We start from the raw sequence: 20,749 nt of genomic DNA, 5'->3' as shown, positions 1-20,749 counted from the left end.
CTGACAGCAGGGATCGTAAATTTTACCTGTAATTTTACCTGTAGGACTTCAGGAAAGTGACATAGGCCTGGCTTCAATCAGAACAACCCAGTTATGTTAGGGAAGAGGGAAATTCATCCAAACAAGCAAAGCTTCCCATATTAATCCGGCACCATAACAAAGTTAGTTTTCTGAGTTTTAGAGTTACTGTACAGAACGCCAGACCACACAGCCAATGATGTGGATTTTTCACTGAGTGATTGACACCATGGATCCACACTGCACTGATTTACTCGAATGTTTACCTGGATGGAGGCGTGCCGGTGTGGGGAGAGCACGCTGTTTTACTGCTTTAACTCTTTACGGCATTTTGCATCACAAAACAAAATAACACAATGAGAAAAAAAAAAACATGGGCAGGCCTTCAACACGACGACTTGCCATCCAGTATCATTACATATGCATAACACACACTCACAACTGCTGAGAAAACCATAAAAAATATAAAATCAAAACTGAACAACATTAAATCCCCAGCTAAATGCTGTGGAATATGCTGTAGAACTATGTTGTCTGATACACTGTGTAAGTTTGTGCTTATTACAGATATCATGCTTAAATGTAAAATCCACCCTTGCTAAAAGAACAGACTTACTGCTAAACACTGAGAATGTTTACGCCGTTTCATGCACCTTGATTTCCATGGTATTCTTGGCATTCTTTTTCATCAACTTCATTTTCATTCCCAAGTGAGACGCTTGGAGGACAAAGGCAGGCTTGGGACCCAGTGAAAAACATTGTGGAATAGTTGGGGAAAGGCTGGATTATTTCATTGGAGAAGACACTGATTATTTCTTTGGTACAGACACTGGACAGTCTCACCAGCAAACAAAGGTGGAACACTAGGTGGAACACCAGCTTTGCACAGGCTGTAGAACCGCATGAGACAGTGGGTAATGTTGGCTAATTCAGTCAAGTTTTTCCTCAATGCAATCAGTGCAATACTGTGCACAGTCTAATTAACTTTAATCTACCCAAAAACTTCCTTCCAAGATTAGCTCAGACATCTCTACTTTATTCATGGGACACTTTCCTGTTACCTGGATTCTGAGTCCTGGACGTTCTGGCTGGCAACATGAGTTTCCAGCACAGATTTTCTGGTATGAATAGATATTCCGTTCCCTTCCATCCTCTGTCTCACAGGATCTGGCACTGTCTGCACCACTATGTTAGCTATGGATGTGCTGTTTTAGACTACACGCCATCAAGAACGTTCGCTACGAGTCAGCGCATCAGAGCGCTCACAGCTTTGACAAGGGCAGACAGAACTTTCAGCGCAGCACACAGCTGGTTATCTGGTCATACTGAGTAGAATATCTGTGAATCCCTTATAGCCTTTCCCCTGGTAAGGCCTGGTGATACTCTGATAAAGACACGTCAGTGCATCTTATTCCAAGGTACTGTGCATTGTAAATAATGCTTTATATACATTTCAGTCACTGGTCAACACTGTGGGCTGCCTCTTAATGTTTCTCAACTTTTGAATAAAACCTTCAACACAGGTTGACTGATACTTATAACCAGCGAATCTAACTCGATTGCATTAATTCTGACTGGTGATCAGATATAACATTGCCAAACAAAGGTAATGCAGTTTCTGGAAATCACCGAGCTGAAAGCATGTCTTTTGTCAGCAGTGTCGACCTGAAGAATTTCTCCCCCAGGGCTATTCTACTTCTGCCTGGAAAAGACAGACAGGAAACGAATATGTCTTCTTTACATTAATCCTGCAAAGCATTGATAAGACTCTGCTCCAAAGGTCAAAAAGACCTTTTAAATCAAAAATATTAAGTAAAGGCATCCAAAAACTAGAGCTAGAGGCTAGGGCTAGAGCTTTCAATTCTACATCATGATCCCCTGGTTGGACTTTGCTGTTGTAACCTTCAACAAGGTGAGGTTGCCCAAATGAAAAAGCCAGTTTGAATTGATTGCTTGACAAAAACATAGTAAAAACGTTATATAAACGCTGTAAGCTGCCCTGGTTAAGGGTGTCCGCTGAGAAGCTAAATAACTGAAAGCACATGGCTTTATGACAGTAATTATAATGCAAGTGATTAATCACCAATTGTTCCCATTCAGGTAAACAAACGCATATATTCCTCTTGGATTTCTGACATGGATAACGGCCTAAAATGAACCGGTCCCAAAAGAACTGTTTCTACTTGACATAATAACGCAGTAAATCTAATAGGATTGGAATCCCCCTGAGAACAATGGGAAATAATTAAAATCAGTGTGTATTAGGGCTCTGACCACAGATCTCCTTGGCAGCCTCTTGCAGTCCAGATGGGAACTGTCTTTTAGTTTTCCTGGAGCTCTTGCGACATCTTGCAATTGTCCTAAGGAGAAAAAAAAGCCCCTTGCAATGTTTTTGATTTGGTTTAAAGAAGGAAAAAAGCAATAAAGTGGAATAGTGATCCAGGCCCCGCGAGCCTGACCGGGCCTGACCAGGCCCTGAGCAGACAGTGGGAGAGTTGCCTTGCCATAAGCCCCATTCATTGCTGCAGCAGATTGCAGCCACTTGCACTGAGTCTGCACAGTGAGAGCACACGACCACCGTGCTGCCCTGAGTCTGTGAGAGCACACCGCCACCGTGCTGCCCTGAGTCTGCACAGTGAGAGCACACCGCCACCGTGCTGCCCTGAGTCTGTGAGAGCACACCGCCACCGTGCTGGAGCCCTGAGTCTGTGAGAGCACACCGCCACCATGCTGCCCTGAGTCTGCACAGTGAGAGCACACCGCCACCGTGCTGCCCTGAGTCTGCACAGTGAGAGCACACCGCCACCGTGCTGCCCTGAGTCTGTGAGAGCACACCGCCACCGTGCTGGAGCCCTGAGTCTGTGAGAGCACACCGCCACCGTGCTGCCCTGAGTCTGTGAGAGCACACCGACACCGTGCTGCACTGAGTCTGCACATGAGAGCACACCGCCACCGTGCTGCCCTGAGTCTGTGAGAGCACACCGCCACCGTGCTGCCCTGAGTCTGCACAGTGAGAGCACACCGCCACCGTGCTGCCCTGAGTCTGTGAGAGCACACCGCCACCGTGCTGCCCTGAGTCTGCACATGAGAGCACACCGCCACTGTGCTGCCCTGAGTCTGTGAGAGCACACCGCCACCGTGCTGCCCTGAGTCTGTGAGAGCACACCGCCACCGTGCTGCCCTGAGTCTGCACAGTGAGAGCACACCGCCACCGTGCTGCCCTGAGTCTGTGAGAGCACACTGACACCATGCTGCCCTGAGTCTGCACAGTGAGAGCACACCGCCACCGTGCTGCCCTGAGTCTGTGAGAGCACACCGCCACCGTGCTGCCCTGAGTCTGTGAGAGCACACCGCCACCGTGCTGCCCTGAGTCTGCACAGTGAGAGCACACCGACACCGTGCTGCACTGAGTCTGCACAGTGAGAGCACATCGCCACCGTGCTGCCCTGAGTCTGTGAGAGCACACCGCCACCATGCTGCCCTGAGTCTGCACAGTGAGAGCACATCGCCACCGTGCTGCCCTGAGTCTGTGAGAGCACACCGCCACCGTGCTGGAGCCCTGAGTCTGTGAGAGCACACCGCCACCGTGCTGCCCTGAGTCTGTGAGAGCACACCGCCACCGTGCTGCCCTGAGTCTGCACATGAGAGCACACCGCCACCGTGCTGCCCTGAGTCTGTGAGAGCACACCGACACCGTGCTGGAGCCCTGAGTCTGTGAGAGCACACCGCCACCGTGCTGCCCTGAGTCTGCACAGTGAGAGCACACCGCCACCGTGCTGCCCTGAGTCTGTGAGAGAACACCGCCACCGTGCTGCCCTGAGTCTGCACAGTGAGAGCACACTGACACCGTGCTGCCCTGAGTCTGTGAGAGCACACCGCCACCGTGCTGGAGCCCTGTTTTAAAGTTATATTTTTAACTGCACCTCCACCATCGCTCTCCTCACTGAGGGGGTGTCAGAACAGAAGATCATGCAGTGCCATTTTCATCACGTGTGATCACTCTGCTCTGAGTGGACGCTTAACCTTCATCTCTGTGACAAGGTGTCATGATTGTGAATGTTTCAAAACCATCTGAATGACATGTTATTTTGATTGCAAAAATGTGAATTGAAAACCTTGCTCACGTAGTATGGGGACTTAGCTTTAACTTATCAAGGCTGTATGTAAGGGTAATATACAAACGTAGCTTGCTGGATCTGGACATTTGCAATGTGTGTAAATTCTTCCAGCTACTGCACATCAAAAAATAAGTATATTTGATCCATGAATCCCCCTGTCCCTAGCTGATTTTGAGGGCATTTTCAGTGTAAAGATATTATTTACTTTGTGAAAGGGTTAGAACAAACAATGGGAGTGACCAATAAATGTGGCAAAGAATTCAGCTCCGATTCTGTATCTGTGCAGAAAATGGTACCAGATTGGCAGCTGGTTTGTTTTTATACAGCAGAAGATGATTGCTGCAAGACGTAGGGGCCTCTGATCCATGCTATCAAGCTACTAATTTGTATGAGTGATGAAATTAGTCTGAAGTATTCGAGTCCTTTTCAAATGGTCCTTAATTATACATTTTATGTTGTTAATGTACTAGACACGTAGGAGGCACAGAACAAACCATTTATTGTTGACCACATAATCTGTGCATTATGAGAGTTTGGGTGTTTAAACGGTCTGGAGGTGTGGTCGTCCACAAATCTGACATGACGAGGCGAGCCGTGGGGCGACGAACGTTCCAGAGGTTTCACGCACACTTTGTTTGGTAAATTAGAAAAGCAAACCTATCATTAATCTGGTGACAAGTGCAATCATTTATATCAGCAATAAATTAAAATTTCATTACAGTGACTGACGTATAAAATTGCTCTTTAAAAATGAATTGGCATAGTAAAAGACGAACAGAAAACCAGTTGAATGTCTGTCCAGAATTCAAAATACCTGATGTTAAATCCATATTAATATTTTTCCATTCTGGAGTAAACATCTTTAATTGCACACAATGGATGTCTTTCTCATGGAAAGGTAAGATGTTATACGCTGGTATGACTTGCAGAACAGGCTTTTCATTTACATTTTTAAAACTAACAGGGTCAGATTCATGTTTTCTAACATAAACGGGTAAAAGCCCCACGTGCAAGCATATCCATTTCTATGAACGTATAAAAATGTTTGATCATCGCCGTCGCCGTCATCACCCTAATTCTAAAGTTGATCTGCGGCCAGAAACGGCTGAATTGCTCTGGCGCAGGTTCTCTTAGTTTATGTTCCAGTGTAAGCATAGTACGTTATATAAATTATGTATAATTTATTAAAATGTACCTCATAAAGGGAGATAAAGAGAGTACCTTACTGTCATTGCTTCCAGGGATAGGGGACACAACAGAAACGTAACCTGTGGCGGCACGCCCGATACTGAAGACGTCTGAAGTTTGCATGTTTGTGCTAAAGAAGTACCCAAAATAGTTTCGTAGAATACAAAGTAGCGCTGCCTGTTACCGTCAGGTAGAAGAATCACTTCTCTGGAGAAGCACGCTGTCTTCTCCTGCAGCGATTCTTTACTGTCGTGTGACGTCAGAGGGGGCCGGCGGAGCGCTAAGTGGAGTAGTTGAGAATGCTTTCGGGATAAGCAAAACATCACAAAGCAGCGAGAGTGCGAAGCGCCGGGTGCTCCTCTCCTCACATCTGCCGCTTTCGGATCTGCTCCAACACAAATATCACATTTGATCTGTAGAGTAAGCATGTGCGAGTGAGTTTTCATTCATTCCGTCTGAGAATTACTACTTCTTAAAGAAAAAGTTTTAAAGATATCAGAATCAAACTTTTGCGTCTTATGAATGACTTTTTCTACTAACGCTGGGCATTTAGTTGGATTTTCTTTATGAAATATGAATACAGAATAAAATTTTTAATTGAACTGGACCTGTGGAACTTACACTAAGGAGGGGGAAACTTTTCCGTGAGAAAGCTGTCATTTTACAGAGGAGTGATAGCATTTTACATCAGTTCTTCAACCGGCTCCGAAGTGTCTAAGAAACCCCCAAAGCAATGGGATTCTTGGTACAACATCTGTTCCGATCCTTGATGGTCGTGGCCCTGCTTATACAACGGTAAGTTTTCTTTAAAGTTCGTTCGAAAAGCTCTGTAATACTTTGCCATTTATAGGAAGACATATGTGAATAGCAAACCGTTTTTATTGACTATGTGCTATGTGAGTTTGATCACTTTGAATCTGTGTTGTTCTGGAACTCTGGGTTCACCTGTATTAACACGTTGATTGATTTCTTTCACATTGCTATTATCGTACATAATATTCACATATTAGATTCTGTCATTCACGATTCTGCTGTCTACGAGCGCATACTTTGTTCATTCCACGCTATCAACAGCATACTCAAATTCTGCTCATTGCATTTAAAAGTAACTAATATCGGTTATTCTGCTAATTACGCTGCGGTGCGTACGCCACTCTCCCGCAACCCCCACCCCCCGTCCCGCCTCGCTCAAAACGTTATCACAGTTTCTTCTGCTTTTGGCACGCAATGGGGACCTCTGGAGCCCTGAATGTCATCCAAGTCATCCTTTTTTGGAACTGTATCATGTACACACAATATTGCCTTTGCGCAATTACTATGAGTCGTAGAATAATATTTGTGTATAGGCATTATGACTCACTATTACAGCAAGTAATTGTATAGTTAGTCATTAGAAAGCGCATGCTTTACCATTTATCCTGATCCAAAAGGGTGTTTACGCAACATTTCTTAATTATTTTACTGAAGCAGGTGATACTTATAGGGATACTCGTTTTGCCTCTCAGTACTTCCACGAAATACGCTGAAATAATTAAATGCAGCGCCGCCTCTGACTATGTCTTATTCATTTATTTTTTTATTATTATTTTTAGATTCTCGAAATTATGGTCAGCGGAATATAATTTCCTATGTAACATAATATGGAATTCGATCTGTCTGAGAAAGACAATTTATTTGAACTTATTGCTCGGTCCAACCATGAGTCCAAACCAATGTCAAATATAACTAAAAGGAAAGTAATATTCTCAAAGTGATATTCAAAACATTTAAAGAGTTGCCCATAGGAAATTGATATATAATAATAAAAAAACACCCACACAACAAACCACTGCCAAATAATACCTCATGATATAAACACTTAAAGTGTTTATATTATGTAAGCTACTATATAAGAGAACACTTCACTGGCACACCCTACCCTGGACACTAACTGCACAAACTGGAGTTTTCTTTCCCCTTACTGTATCACAGCTACTACAAGGCTTCTCTCTCACAGCATCATTTGCAAAGCTGACTCATTTTTTCTACGAAAGAGCAGATTTTTATCACATGTCATCCTGTCTCCCTGTATGGACCACAGTCTTGTTTGCATGTATTATTAGTTCAGTGGAGCTCCATGCTGGTTAGTTTGCGTGTGGTGGTGTGACCGCACCTCTGTGCTTCAGGGTACACTCCAATGAGATCCTGGGGCTGAAGATTCCATACGACCCTATCCTGAACGCTAACACGGTGTGCCTGACCTTGCCCGGCCTGACGCGCCGGCAGCTGGAGGTGTGCATGCGCAACCCGGACGTCACCGCCTCCGCCATCCAGGGCATCCAGATCGCCATCCACGAGTGCCAGCACCAGTTCCGGGGGCACCGGTGGAACTGTTCCAGCCTGGAGACCCGAAACAAGATCCCCTACGAGAGCGCCGTCTTCAACCGAGGTCAGTCCCAGGCCCGGGCCGAGCGGATCGGTCAGGGTGTGGTCAGGGTGCGGTCGTGATGTGGCCCCTTTCGGGTACCGTGTGCAGCTGCACGGATGTGCACTCATGTGACCATCTCCGAGTGACTTGGCTGCCATATGGCATGCATGGTGTGCAGGTTAAGATGAAAATTGTGGAGGTTTTTGTCATTTTTGTTTCATTAGGTTTGCTTAGCAGATGCCCTCTTCCAGGGTGACGTTCGTGGCTTCCATCTGACATTTCATTCATTCATACTGAGTGTGATTTCAGGGGAAGCGGGATCACTGCCAGCTAGCTAAATTAAAAGATAAAAAAACTTAACAGGACATGAGGGGGCGTGATTAAAAGAGCAATCGCTTAAACTCTTATCTTTTATTATACTGTGCGAGATACTGAGAACCTTTTGTTCTGTGCTATAAATTGCCCTTTTTTGCATATCCTGTCAACTCAAAAAGGAGTACGAATGTACTATCAATCCTTCTCAGATTACAATGGCAAGAGGGATAGTTATCCCAATCCCGCAGACCCTCCCCAGCCATAGCTCCACAGTATCATTTAACGGCCTTCAGGCAACTGCCTTCCACATAATTCTTGCATTTTGCCTATTTACAACAGCACTGAAAGTGACACACTGACTTCCACAAAAAACCAATACTCTTTGAGACTTGTTGAGGGAATTTGGTGTTGCAGCAGCCATTTTCTTTAAGGTTCACAACAGCAAAATACATAGATAATACAACAAGCCACAGAGCTGGTAACAGGTTTCTGCATTAAAGCTATCTTGCAACACGAAGAGTAATACCTAGCAGACCAGCTAATTTGTTGAGGACAAGTTATGCAAAAGGATATCTTCCAAAATGAATTCACCACCTTAGCTGTGGCAGCAGAGTTGAAGTTAAATTCGCACTGACTGAAGCTGCTTCATTGCTGGTTCCTGCCATTGGCTACAGCACTTGCATGAGACATGATTCCAATGGCTGATGAAATGACAGCACAGCTGTTTTATCTGGACAGGCACGGCTCTGTTCATCCAGCCAGAAAAGCACTTTAATTTCTGCACGTTTCTTTCAATTCCAGCTCCCTGATATGATAAGGAGATAAAATACCTGTGAAAAACATGCTGCCACAGTGAGGCAGAGTCCTCTCGGTCAGGGCGCCACCATTTAGGCAATAAGGGCTAAAGTGCAATCGGTTGTGCAGTTTAGCTAGTGGTTATATTAAAACACAACAACCCCTGCAGGTCCAGTTTCTGCAGCTCGTGTGCCACTCAAGTATTCCATTCAAAATGCTGTTTTTCCACTGTTGTGCTTTGCTTCAAAGCATTGAGAAACCCGCATAGTCTGTGTATGTGACAATGGCCGGGAACAGAGGACTAAGTATGTGTAATAACACGGGGACTGGAACCTGCAACCTTCCGGTTACCAAGTCCAGCTTGCAGAGCGCTGAGCCTCACTGTGGCCCTATTCAGCAATTCCAGGTCCCTGAGCACTAAGCCTTGCTGCTACTCTCTTCATTCAACTTTACACAGATCCACTGCGTCTCTAATAACTATCACAACCAGGCTGACAGACAATCTGAAACAAAAACTGAAAGCAAGTCCATCTCACTCCAGCACATATATACTGACAATGTTTTCTGTGTCACTCCTTTGCAACTCAGATGATACCAAATAGCTTCAAATACGATCAAGTTACATTTCCATAAGTATTACGGATTTGTTTAATGTACGGTAAAAACTAAAACCCGCTGTGTGACAACAGCATGTCTGTCTACAATGCAAAACTGCCGGGGAGTGCGTTCAATGCCTATTCACACCATGTGCTAAACAGACACATTTCTGTCTTGCCCTTACAGACAAAACAAGTTTGCGGGACTGTATATCACAGATGTGCTGAATTAGATCTAGGCTGTGAAGGCATCAGACACATGGAGAGGGGCTTCTCTGAGCTGGCTAATGCTTCCTCTCTGTGCCAGTGTGAGTTCTGTGAATTTGCTCTCAGCACTTTCCCAACTCTCAGTGGCAAAAGGCATAAACCTGTTTAGTTGGTTTGTGTAACCCAAAGTGACAGTTTTCTTCAATCTTTAATTCATTTTCCCACTTCCTCTGCCATCAGCTCAGTCGGGCGTGCCCCTCACTTTCAATTATTTGTTAGATAGATTTGGTGGAGGACTCCCGCCCGTTCGGGAGGAAATCTAAAACAGCATTTCCATGTCAGTGTGTCTGGGCAGCTTTTAAGTGCTATCTGTCCCCCGTGAAATCCTGCAAGGAAAGAGAGAACAAGCAGCACTTTCCCGATGTGTGTGCGTGCGTGCGTGTGTGTGTGTGTGTGTCTCTCTGATTGTTCTATGTGTGCGTACGTGTCTGTCTGTTTGCACTCAAGTGTGTGTGTATGTGTGTGTGCATGCGTGCATGTATGTCTGTGTTTGTTCTCAGTGTGTGTGTGTGTGTGTGTGTGTGTATGTATACTTGTGTATTTACTTGCTTGCCTCTGTGTGTGTATGTGTGTGTGCGTGTATGTCTGCATTTCTTCTGTGTGTGTGTCTGTATACGTGCTTGTCCTTGTGTGTGTGTGTGTGTGGGTATGGGTGGGGGTTAATCAAATGAACACTGAACAACTACTTCTGATCCAATTTCATAATCCTAAAGTTATTCTGCCCTCAGGGTTAGTCACCAGAACTTTTCTTTTAAATACAGCAAATTCCTGACAGAGGCCGCTTCACAGGTGACCTTACTGAGTGAGGATCATAATTCCGTTCTCTCTGAGGTGGACTGAAGACGAGAGAGAGAGATTGCAGAGAGAGCCAAGCTCCTCTCTGCAATCTCCACCTAAAGCTGGATCCCTCCCTGACAACATGGGGTCACGGCCCACGAAAAGCCTGTTTAAACTAGCAGGACTAAAAACAAATGTCTTTCCACATCCATATCAACATTTACATTTTTAATCAAATCCATATCTGACATATGTCTGATTTTCTTGCATTCTTTTACATTTAGGCTCATGACACAAGATTATAACTACTGGATCTGAAGGTTAAACCAAAACAAATAAAACTAGATACAGACCAACACTCAAAATATTTCTGACTTTACAATATTTTACCCACTTACAGTCATTTAAGAATGCATTTAATAGTGTTTAATTCTTGTGAAATTAGTCTTGGATTTTCAAAATTAAAGACATCATGAAAATGTTTTTTTTTTTTTTTTACTTCGGCTCCATCCTCATTTGAATAAGTTTATGGAGTGACATCATTACTAATAATCCTCAGCACATATTGTATTTTCAGTATTAGAAGACAGAAGATCAACACAGAATTTACGAGACCGTTAACATTTAATATAGCAGCACTGCACGTAGTAATACTGTGTTAATATTGTGTCATTTTTAATTTTAAGATTTTCTCTAAATGTCAGTCCTCCTGTGTGGGACTTCTCAAGTGACTCTCTGTAATGCTCCATATGCCCTTGGAAATGATGTGGGGAAATGATACTGTAATGCTGTTTCTCTTACAGGACCCGTTTATTATTGTTAGAGGCCATTCCATGTGATTAGCGGTCAGGAGAACGCAACCACCTGGGGTGAAATGTGCTCTTTATTTTACCCTGGTAATGTATGAAGCCCCATTTGGCTAAAACCCAGAACCATTAAAATACCTTAACCACTATAAGGGTCTGCATTAACAACACTGAGAAGCTTAAGCATAATAATGCAAACTGCCAGCCCAACTCATCCATTATCGTTTATTGTTGTGGAGTACAAGTAGGAGAGAGATAGGTATCTCTGTATGTTGGTACCAGCATTTACGGCTACAACACACACAGACACACACACACACACCCACCCACACACACACACACACACACACACACAGACACACACACAGACACACACACAGACACACACACACACCATGCTCCATTTTACTGTCAGCCCAGATGATCAGAGTTAAAGAGATTATGGGATAGGATTACACCAGATCAAACGCCAGCCCACAGTAGCCACTACAACTGTAAACATGTTTGGCGTGAACAATACCCCCTGGGGTGCAGAGCAGATGATTCGGGGGGGGGGGGGGGGGGGGAGGGGGGGCAGCAGTGCCTCTTGTGTCTTTTGTGGAAGTTACAGTCCATTTGATGCTCAGTGACAGATCTTTGAGTTTAGGGGGTTCTTTTGAGAGCAGCGGGTGAAGGGGTTCATTCTCGGCTGCCGAGGACCTAGCCCTGCTCTCCCTGATTGCTATTGTTGCAGATCTTTCTGTCACAGCACAACAGAAGCAGGCCATACTGGTACTGTTCTGTCTCCCAAAGCCATCAGAGCAGAGGGGGCTTCTTTTTATCTGGCAGATACCGATCTGCTTCACATGCACAATACACACTACCTCGAGAGACCTCGTCTTAGAGGCGGAGGAGAAGCAGAAACAGTTGTATGTGATGGGTGCCTGAAGAAAAAAATGAAAACAAAATGATTTTCCCCATTATTACTTAAGGTGAAACTCCAGGACCCGCACTGCGCCGTGCTCCACTCTACGCACGCAGTAGGGTGGTGACGCTCTTTCGGACGCTCCTCCTGCTCTTTCCGCTGAGACGCCCTCTCTGTCCCTCTCCGCGCAGGCTTCAGGGAGAGCGCCTTCGCCTACGCCATCGCGGCGGCGGGCGTGGTCCACGCCGTGTCCAATGCCTGCGCCATGGGGAAGCTGAAGGCGTGCGGCTGCGATGAGAAACGCCGCGGCGACGAGGAGGCCTTCCGCATCAAGCTGAACCGGCTGCAGCTGGAGGCCATCCACCGCGGCAAGGGCATGGTGCACGGCGTCATGGAGCACTTCCCCGCTGACGCCCTGGGGCCCCAGGACTCCTGGGAGTGGGGTGGCTGCAGCCCCAACGTGGAATTCGGGGAGAAGTTCTCCCGGGACTTCCTGGACTCCCGCGAGACCTACAAGGACATCCACGCCCGGATGCGGCTCCACAACAACAGAGTGGGCAGGCAGGTAAGGCGCTGGCGTTCCCTGATGTCATAATGGCCAACTTTGAGTACCACTCTGTGATTGGCTGCAGGGCTTGCTTCTTTTTACTCTGGGCCTGTTTAGGAAACGTTGGCACAGACGACTTCACTTGGAGGAAATCTGTAATTACCCGTGACATCCTGAATCACGCTGCTGTCTCACTGATGATGCAACTGGGAGCCAGGTGTATGAGAAGAGCTGACTATACATGGATTTGTGCATTTATTTTTGGCTTTTAAAACATTGTGAAACATCCTCTCATGGGTAAAAATGGCAGTGCAAGATTACATAATGCACAGCACGGACAATACAGTAAAAACAAAACAAAAACACTTTTCCTTGAGGCCATTGGCTGAGGTATGCGTTAGCATTTTGCCGTATTTTCAGCGGGTTTCAGACTCACAGGGCATTGGAAGTTATGGCCATACCTCACGCTTCAGCAGCTGTGCACTCAGCTTAAGCATGCTCAATTGAATGTACTTATGAAGCAGCTTCTCTCAGCCTCGTAGAGTAGCCTGCTAATCCACTTTCACACACAATCCATCAAATCAAATGCAACACAAATGTGGAAAACTCCTCCGATACTGAGGTTAACATTTGCAGTCTCTTTTCAAGAGATGCTGTCCTTTCAGCCTTGTCGATTGCGATGCTTTCAAAAGATGGTTTTGCTCTCATATATAGTAGCCAGGCAACCACAGTAATTCATTGCTGAGAACCTTCTCAAACACATTTCAGCTAATGGGAAGGACTCTGGGTGTGTCTGTGTTGTCGCTGCTGCTGCGTCACACTGATTGGATGAAATGAGCTGGATTAAAATGCACCCACAGGACAGGGGGCTGAGACTGGTGGCTGAGAGTGGAAGAAACCGTAATTAAAGTTCTTTGCAGGAAGTTCTTAATATAACTCCTGTATTCAGTTAGAACTTTTGTTTCTGACTGGACTGCAGATGCAAGCAGTACATTTTCCTCACTGCAAGCATCTTGCCTTTCATTTCTGCTATAGCTGAATGCTATCGACCAAGCTCTCACGTTTGATTCTCCTAGGTCACAATCTGATCTAAGACGATACACTTTTGACAGTGAGAGTGCATCACGTGGTCCTTTTAAAAGGCCTCTGATTCTGTCCTTTACCGAACAGTAAGTGGATGTGATAGTGATCGCCTCTGATTGTCCTCAGCTCTTTGGTCCAGGCCGAAACAGCAGTAACATGCTGATTGTTTGGCGCTTCCTCCTGGCTAATTTGGTCTAATATCTCTTCATCAGGCTTCCTTGATTGATCAAACAAAATGTCAGTGCGGAGTCGCTCTGTCAGGGAGCGATCTGCAGACGACAGAGCCGCGTTTCGGCTCGGACGCTCCCCGCCTTTACCGGCCCCTGTGTCCCCTGTGTGGTTGCTAAGAGACACAAGGCCCCTTGCTTGCACCAATCAAAGTGTGAGAAAGTAAAATTCTTCATTTGTGTGACCAAAGCGACTCATGGCATTTTCTCCAGCGGCACAGCTTACTCTGTGTCTGGTGTCTTTGGCCCTTCATGCCTTCCCTGAAGTGCAGAGTTTCAACAGATTCTGCTGTCAACTGTTCGGTTTGGCTCTCGTGTAACAGTGAAGACTCCCCTCTCTCGCTGGGATCTCACGGCTTTGTTGTTGTTGTTGTTGTTATTGCTGTTGCTTTTTTGAGGGGCTGTGGATTATTCGGTTCGAAGGTCCCTCTTCCTGTTTGGATGACTAACAGATTGCAATGAGTTGCAGCCGCCTCCAGTAAGCGTACTCTGGCAGCAAACTCCTTTCCTGATCACATGCTGTCCTGGGATGAAACGGAATCGTCACCAGAATGGCAACCAAGCCAAAAGCTAATCTCCTATGAACGAGAGAAGGCGTCCCACACGTTTGATCTGCTCCGGCATTAACGGGAATGCAGTCAGAGAGAGGATGCATTGTTCAGGTGGATTGTCGCCCCCAGGCTTGCTGTAAAAGCTGTTTAGCTTCAATAGTTTATTGTGAGAAAATCTACCAGCTACCAGATCATTAAACTACTGGAAGGTTCACAGAGAAACAGAAGACAATGTTATTGAATACTTGCTCTAAGCTTAAACAGAAGCGATTTAATGACACAATATATCACGGTGGATGTCAAGTAGCACACCTTCTGTGAGTTTTGCACGTCACAGCTGCAAGAAACTGAATTCAGAGCAATTTAACACCGACTGTGAAACTAGTATTTGTGTCAGTTTAAATTTACAACCTTGTGAGCATTTAAAATGTTTGATGTTCAAAGTTAGAATTTCGTCTTAGGAAGCTGTTTGTCATCATATTGATTGTTTATTTAATCTGTTGCTTTCGAATATTACGGAGAATGAGTTACGTGTGTTTTGACACGACACCAAGAGTGACGTGTGCAGACCCCTGTGGCTGGAGTCGGGATCAGGTTATGCGTTCCCTGGACCCGTGAATAAGTCACAACACAACTCCGAATTTACTGCGAACTGCAAACGCAACAGACACCATGCAACTTACATTTTACTCTTTTCAACTGCCGACAGAATTCAGAATCTTGGCCAACATGAGGGTGAAGGACCTTGATGACTTCAAAAGGTGTACAACCCCCTCCCCCTCCCAGGTGAAGTCAGGAATAATGGAGCGTACCCCCCCACAGCCCCCACCCCCCCGAACGGTCCCCTTTGTGCAGGAATGCGGTGGGTTTGCAGGGCTGAACGTGCCTCCTCACGCCCTCCCCCCGGTTCTCACGACACTCGTTCTCGTTAAAAGCTCTAATTAGTGGCTGCTGGCTGTTTGGAAACAGATGTTCAAACCCAGCGAAAGATCTGAGACATCAAACACGGCGGAAAGTAGAAAGAGATTCTCCCTTCCTTCCCCAAACACTGACACAAGTCAGAGGAGAAAGAGCCCGAACCAGGGGAAACTACAGCAATAAAACCGGACACTCAGACACTTCACATAAAAGTAATTATGAATATATCCAAACCATATTTCTGATAAAACCAAGACATGATTGCATTTCATTATTTACAGTAAATACAGGCATACAAATTGCATTGCAATGTTTGCAAGCATAGTAATTTTGTCGTAATATGTTTAGTGTATTGCAACTATATTACCTGATGATATGTTATCTGCCATTAATTTTACGGAAGAAATTTAAGCCGGTGGTACTTATTTCACTTTTTACCTAACTTTTTTTTCTGTAACCATCTAACTTGTAATGTTATGTTAAAGCCCAATCACACTGTCATTTAATCCCTAAAGAGATTCTGACCTCATGCCTTATGAAGTGTCTGTCTTCACCACGGAGAGCAGCAGAGTTTTAGAGCTCATGGCGAATCTTAAAGTGATTATGTATGATTATGGATTCACGATTCTGGGGGGTTTGGGGAAGCCTTTATCCATCTGTTTTCTTTTCCCATGCTAAGGTCGGGGGAAGCGGGGTGGGGGGGGGTCTTTTTCTTTGAACATATTTTTAGGAGGCGAACGGACCACCCCAACACAGCCAAGCCAGGCCAAAACAACACTGATTGCACTGATAAAGGCCTCAGTGCAGACACTCAGGGCCACATGGAACACATTTAAGGCCTTCAGAAGAAAAGCTTGCAGTGGGCCGTAGTATTTATCAAGTGCAATCAGATCAGAGACGCTCGACAATCCTACTGCAGTCCTGAAAGGACACACGCTACACGCTACATGCCCTCTGACCAGGAAGTAATCCCTCAAGGGACCCTGGGTCCTCAGTGTCACTTCCTGTCTGTGTAATGAAGGTGTAAATCATTGCGCTTGCTGTTTAATTTAGAAAAAGGGCATAAATGTGTACTCACCATGAATAAACTAAACAATAACTGCAGCAAACAATAGTTCTATTTATATTAACACTTAATAATGATTAATAGACAGCATTAGGTTTATGATTTGGAAGGGTGGTTTTCAGTATATATTACTATACAGCCACACAAAGTGAGCGTGTTTTGATTAATTTGATATTCAGGTATTGTACAGCATGGCTCCCAAGATCAAACATTCAAATGATCAGGTCCCTCTTTTTTTCCCCCAAACGCTGTGTGCATTCTCTGTGGAATTAATGAGTAACTGTAGAAGGATCTGCATCCATTCAGGAAAAAAAATACTGAATTTGAATACTGATACTGCTAAAGTAATCAATATGGAGCAACTCGAGCTGGTTGAATTAACGCAAAAACGAAACAATCGAACATTCGGACGTGTCCTTGCTCACGTGAGCAGCAGGGGAGGCAGGGTTTGGATCGGAGGGGGACGTGGCGAACCCTTCGAGAAACACAGCATGTCACCCAGTGCCCGCAAGCCTAATACGCCACTAGTATGTCTCTTTGATCTCAGCTTGGTGGCACTTTATAGAGGAGCTCGTTCCACTGGTTTCCAGTTAAAACAGGCCACATGTGTTTTCAGACCACTCCTCCACCAATGAATTCAAAGTAATTACATCAAAACATTTTTTTTCATTGCCATATGCACACCGCACTGTGCTGTTAAGATGCTTTGAGCAAGCATTTCTGTTTCTTTAGATTAAATCAACCTGCAGAGTGTGTGACTTGCGACCAGTGTAAAATAATGACTTGTGACTTGTGTAAAATAGCTATTGAAGTGAATCATGAATCCCGCTGTCAGAGGACAGAAGTGTCTAGAATCAGCGGCAGACGCAGAAACGGCCGGTCTGAGAGCTTAGGGCCTGAGGCCCTCTATCTGCAGGCAGCCACTTGGACTATATGCACAACATTTTAAAACATGCCAAAGCAGTCAATCTAATGAATGGCACCTGGGGAAGAGAGGGAGAATATATGACCATTTTGCTGGATGCACACCTTTCAATCACATGACCATATGAAGTGACCATAACCCAGATTATCCAGATTTAATAAAGCCTATCAGATGGGCATATTTTATTTCCAACTTTACATCCTGTAAAGGTTTGGTACATATCCTAGATTGCACTGCGGCACTGAAAAACATGACATATCCATGCTGCTGGTTTAAGGTTTGGTAGGAACAGTAATTCTGTCAGATACATTTATTAACCAAAAACAATCATAGTGTTTTTGTTTTGACACTATCTCAGACTGGGTTCTCAGCAGCTGACAGCATTAGCCAGTAACTGATGGAAAATTAAAGTGTTTAAAGCCCTTTATAGCCAATCAGCAGCCATTCACTCACATGGTGCTGCTGCCCTCTCAGGGAAACACCCACACAGGCCCTACTGCCACAGAGTCATGCCCACCTGGCACTGGCTACTGTCACCTGGAGGCCACAGAGTCATGCCCACCTGGCACTGGCTACTGTCACCTGGAGGCCACAGAGTCATGCCCACCTGGCACTGGCTACTGTCACCTGGAGGCCACAGAGTCATGCCCACCTGGCACTGGCTACAGTCACCTGGAGGCCATGGAGTCATGCCCACCTGGCTCTGGCTACTGTTACAAGGGACAGTGGGTTAGTGACGCCCACCAGTAGGGCAGCAGAATGAGAGCGTTAAAATCGGCTCGGCTAGATTCTCTTTTTCCCTGAGATCCAATCACAGGACAGGAGAGAGGCCAGTGAATGCCATTAAACGCTCGGCCCTGTGGTACGGCTGCTTGTGTACTGTTGACTGTGTTGGTTAATTACACAGTAATCTTACCGTAGGTGTTTCTCGGAAGTGATTTGCCTGTAGCCAGACAGTGTTGCGGGTGTTTGTGCGGGCGGCTGAGAGGGGCGGGGCTACAGTGACCTGACGGTGCTGAGAGAGCGTGTTTATGCTGGAAGGGGTTTTGGGTGCGGTGAGTAGAGGGTGGCCCCACTCCCACTCAGACATGCTTTCTGAGAGTTTCTGACACATGCTGACAGACAGGTGCATTGTGGGAAGGGTGGGGGGGTGGGGGGGGGGGGGGGGGGGGGGGCAGGGACTGTGGAAGGAGCACCCAAAAGACAGCAACATTATGTGAAGGAATAAAAAAAAAAAAAACAACAAACAAGTTCTCTGCACCTAACCCACCTGCAGCTTTAATGTCTGAAATCTCATTCACATCATTTACAGACAGACTTTAAATTGCATTTGTTTTGTCATGGTCACCATCATTCAACAACAAATACACTCTGATTATGTAGTGCAGGTGCAACAGTACATGGAACCATAGCATTAAGCACAAGACAGGAAATTCACAGGGTAATTCCACAGCGGGTATTTACATATAGAGGAGCTGCCCAGCTGCACAGCTGAATGACAACATGCTGAATGAGAAATGAACATGAGCGTGTAGGGCTGTTATCAGGCTACCGCTGTGTGACCACATGTATCTGCCTGAGGAGGATGTTGGCTGTGATGCTCTTTGGTAGGAGGATGTTGACCGTGAAGCTCTGTATGTAGAGGATGTGGACCGTGATTTGACCGAGATGTTCTATATGAGAGAGATGTTGACTGTGACACTCTTTGGCAGGATGTTGACCATGATGCTCTGTATGCAGAGGATGCTGACCGTGATTTGACCGTGATGTCTCCTGTTCCTCTGGGCAGGTGGTGGTGGACCACATGAAGAGAAAGTGTAAATGTCATGGGACGTCCGGCAGCTGCCAGCTGAAGACCTGCTGGCAGGTGACACCCGAGTTCCGCACCGTGGGCTCGCTGCTGAAGGACCGATTCCACATCGCCACCCTCATCAAAGCCCATAACCGCAACACCGGCCAGGTGGAGCACGCCCACGGCAACGGCCATGCCCACAACCACGCCCACCACCGGCGGAGGGCCAACCTCAACGAGCTGGTCTACTTCGAGAAGTCGCCCGACTTCTGCGAGCGGGAGCCGGGGTCAGACTCGGCGGGGACGCAGGGCCGGATCTGCAACAAGACCAGCCTGGAGACGGACAGCTGCGAGAGCCTGTGCTGTGGGCGGGGCCACAACATCCTGCAGCAGACCCGCAGTGAGCGCTGCAACTGCAAGTTCCACTGGTGCTGCTACGTGGTGTGCGAGGAGTGCAGGATAACGGAGTGGGTCAGCGTGTGCAAGTGAGGCCCGCAAACACGGAAAGACTCTGACTGACTGGTTCTGAACGGGGACTCACTGTGGGACGCGGCCTCGCGATGGACCCCCTGCTCCGGCTGGCTCCGCTGGTGGAACGGAAGTGGGAAAAAAAGAAAACCGAAAGACTGGAACGCACCAATCACGGAGCGGCGTACACGTGGAGAGGGAAGAGCACCTGTCCAATCACAGCCCTTCGGACTGACCCATAGAGTCTGCACTGCATTTCATTTCAGAAAGTGTTTTTAAGTTAAATAATTTAATAAGGAGCATTTTTTTTATCAAGAACTGAGCACTCGTTAGTATTTAAATAGGTTTCAGTGATGACGAAGCGATCGTATTGTTCTCAGTGTAAACGTTTGCATGGGATAGCTGCACAGCATTCTGGTACTTTGACAAGAACCAGGTGGGAAAAAGCCACCATGAGACCTGCCTTCCCTCGCCCCTTCCTCAGTGCTGCACTTCAGTCTGTCAGTTTATGATGATGATTATAGATAATATTGCAGATAATATTTCAGCATTTACTATCTAACAACGCACTACCATGTTTTCACCTGGACTCAATCCTGTTTCATTGCTGGTTGCATTATTTTTCTACCGAGAACCAGGGATCCTGTGCTCCCGGAAATTAATAAAAAAAAAATAAGTGTGGGAAAATATTTGCCTAAATATATTAAGGGTAAAAGGCAACACATTAATACTGGCATTATCATTTTTTGGGTGGAACATGTAAATGTCTTCAAACAATGCTAAAACTATCGCCCAAGTGCATACAGATATGTGTAGGTGTAATTGTTGTCCATTGCTACTCCCAGACACTTGTGAAAGTCTATCAGTGCTATTGTACACCTTGAGGCCTGAAAGACATTCAGGTTAGCCTGTATCACTTTCGAACAAATAAAAACAGGACGGTCCTGAAGGTCAAAGCAAGTCTAGCTTTCCTAAAGCAAC

The 20,749-nt window shown here is 45.9% G+C and overlaps 1 protein-coding gene across 1 annotated transcript; it reads left to right on the top strand.

Annotated features, from left to right (window-relative positions):
- Positions 1-6,071: 6,071 nt before the first annotated feature.
- LOC118789107 (protein Wnt-10a-like) lies at positions 6,072-19,789 on the top strand. The gene is made up of 4 exons (XM_036545424.1): positions 6,072-6,119; positions 7,490-7,752; positions 12,383-12,756; positions 19,298-19,789. The coding sequence occupies exons 1-4, from the start codon at positions 6,094-6,096 to the stop codon at positions 19,787-19,789; spliced, it is 1,155 nt and encodes a 384-aa protein (XP_036401317.1). The 5' UTR covers positions 6,072-6,093.
- The last annotated feature ends 960 nt before the right edge of the window (positions 19,790-20,749 follow it).

This window comes from Megalops cyprinoides, chromosome 14 (assembly GCF_013368585.1).
Source record: "Megalops cyprinoides isolate fMegCyp1 chromosome 14, fMegCyp1.pri, whole genome shotgun sequence".
NCBI lineage: Eukaryota > Metazoa > Chordata > Actinopteri > Elopiformes > Megalopidae > Megalops > Megalops cyprinoides.
Note: the sequence above shows the minus strand (reverse complement) of the source record. Positions and strands in the feature narration are given on the sequence as shown.

Bases quoted from the DNA above. Each gene is read 5' to 3' on its own strand.
- LOC118789107 (XM_036545424.1), top strand. From the start codon at position 6,094: ATGGTCGTGGCCCTGCTTATACAACG. The intron at 6,120-7,489 runs GTAAGTTTTCTT...TCTGTGCTTCAG, and splicing joins GTGGCCCTGCTTATACAACG to GGTACACTCCAATGAGATCC. The intron at 7,753-12,382 runs GTCAGTCCCAGG...CTCTCCGCGCAG, and splicing joins GAGCGCCGTCTTCAACCGAG to GCTTCAGGGAGAGCGCCTTC.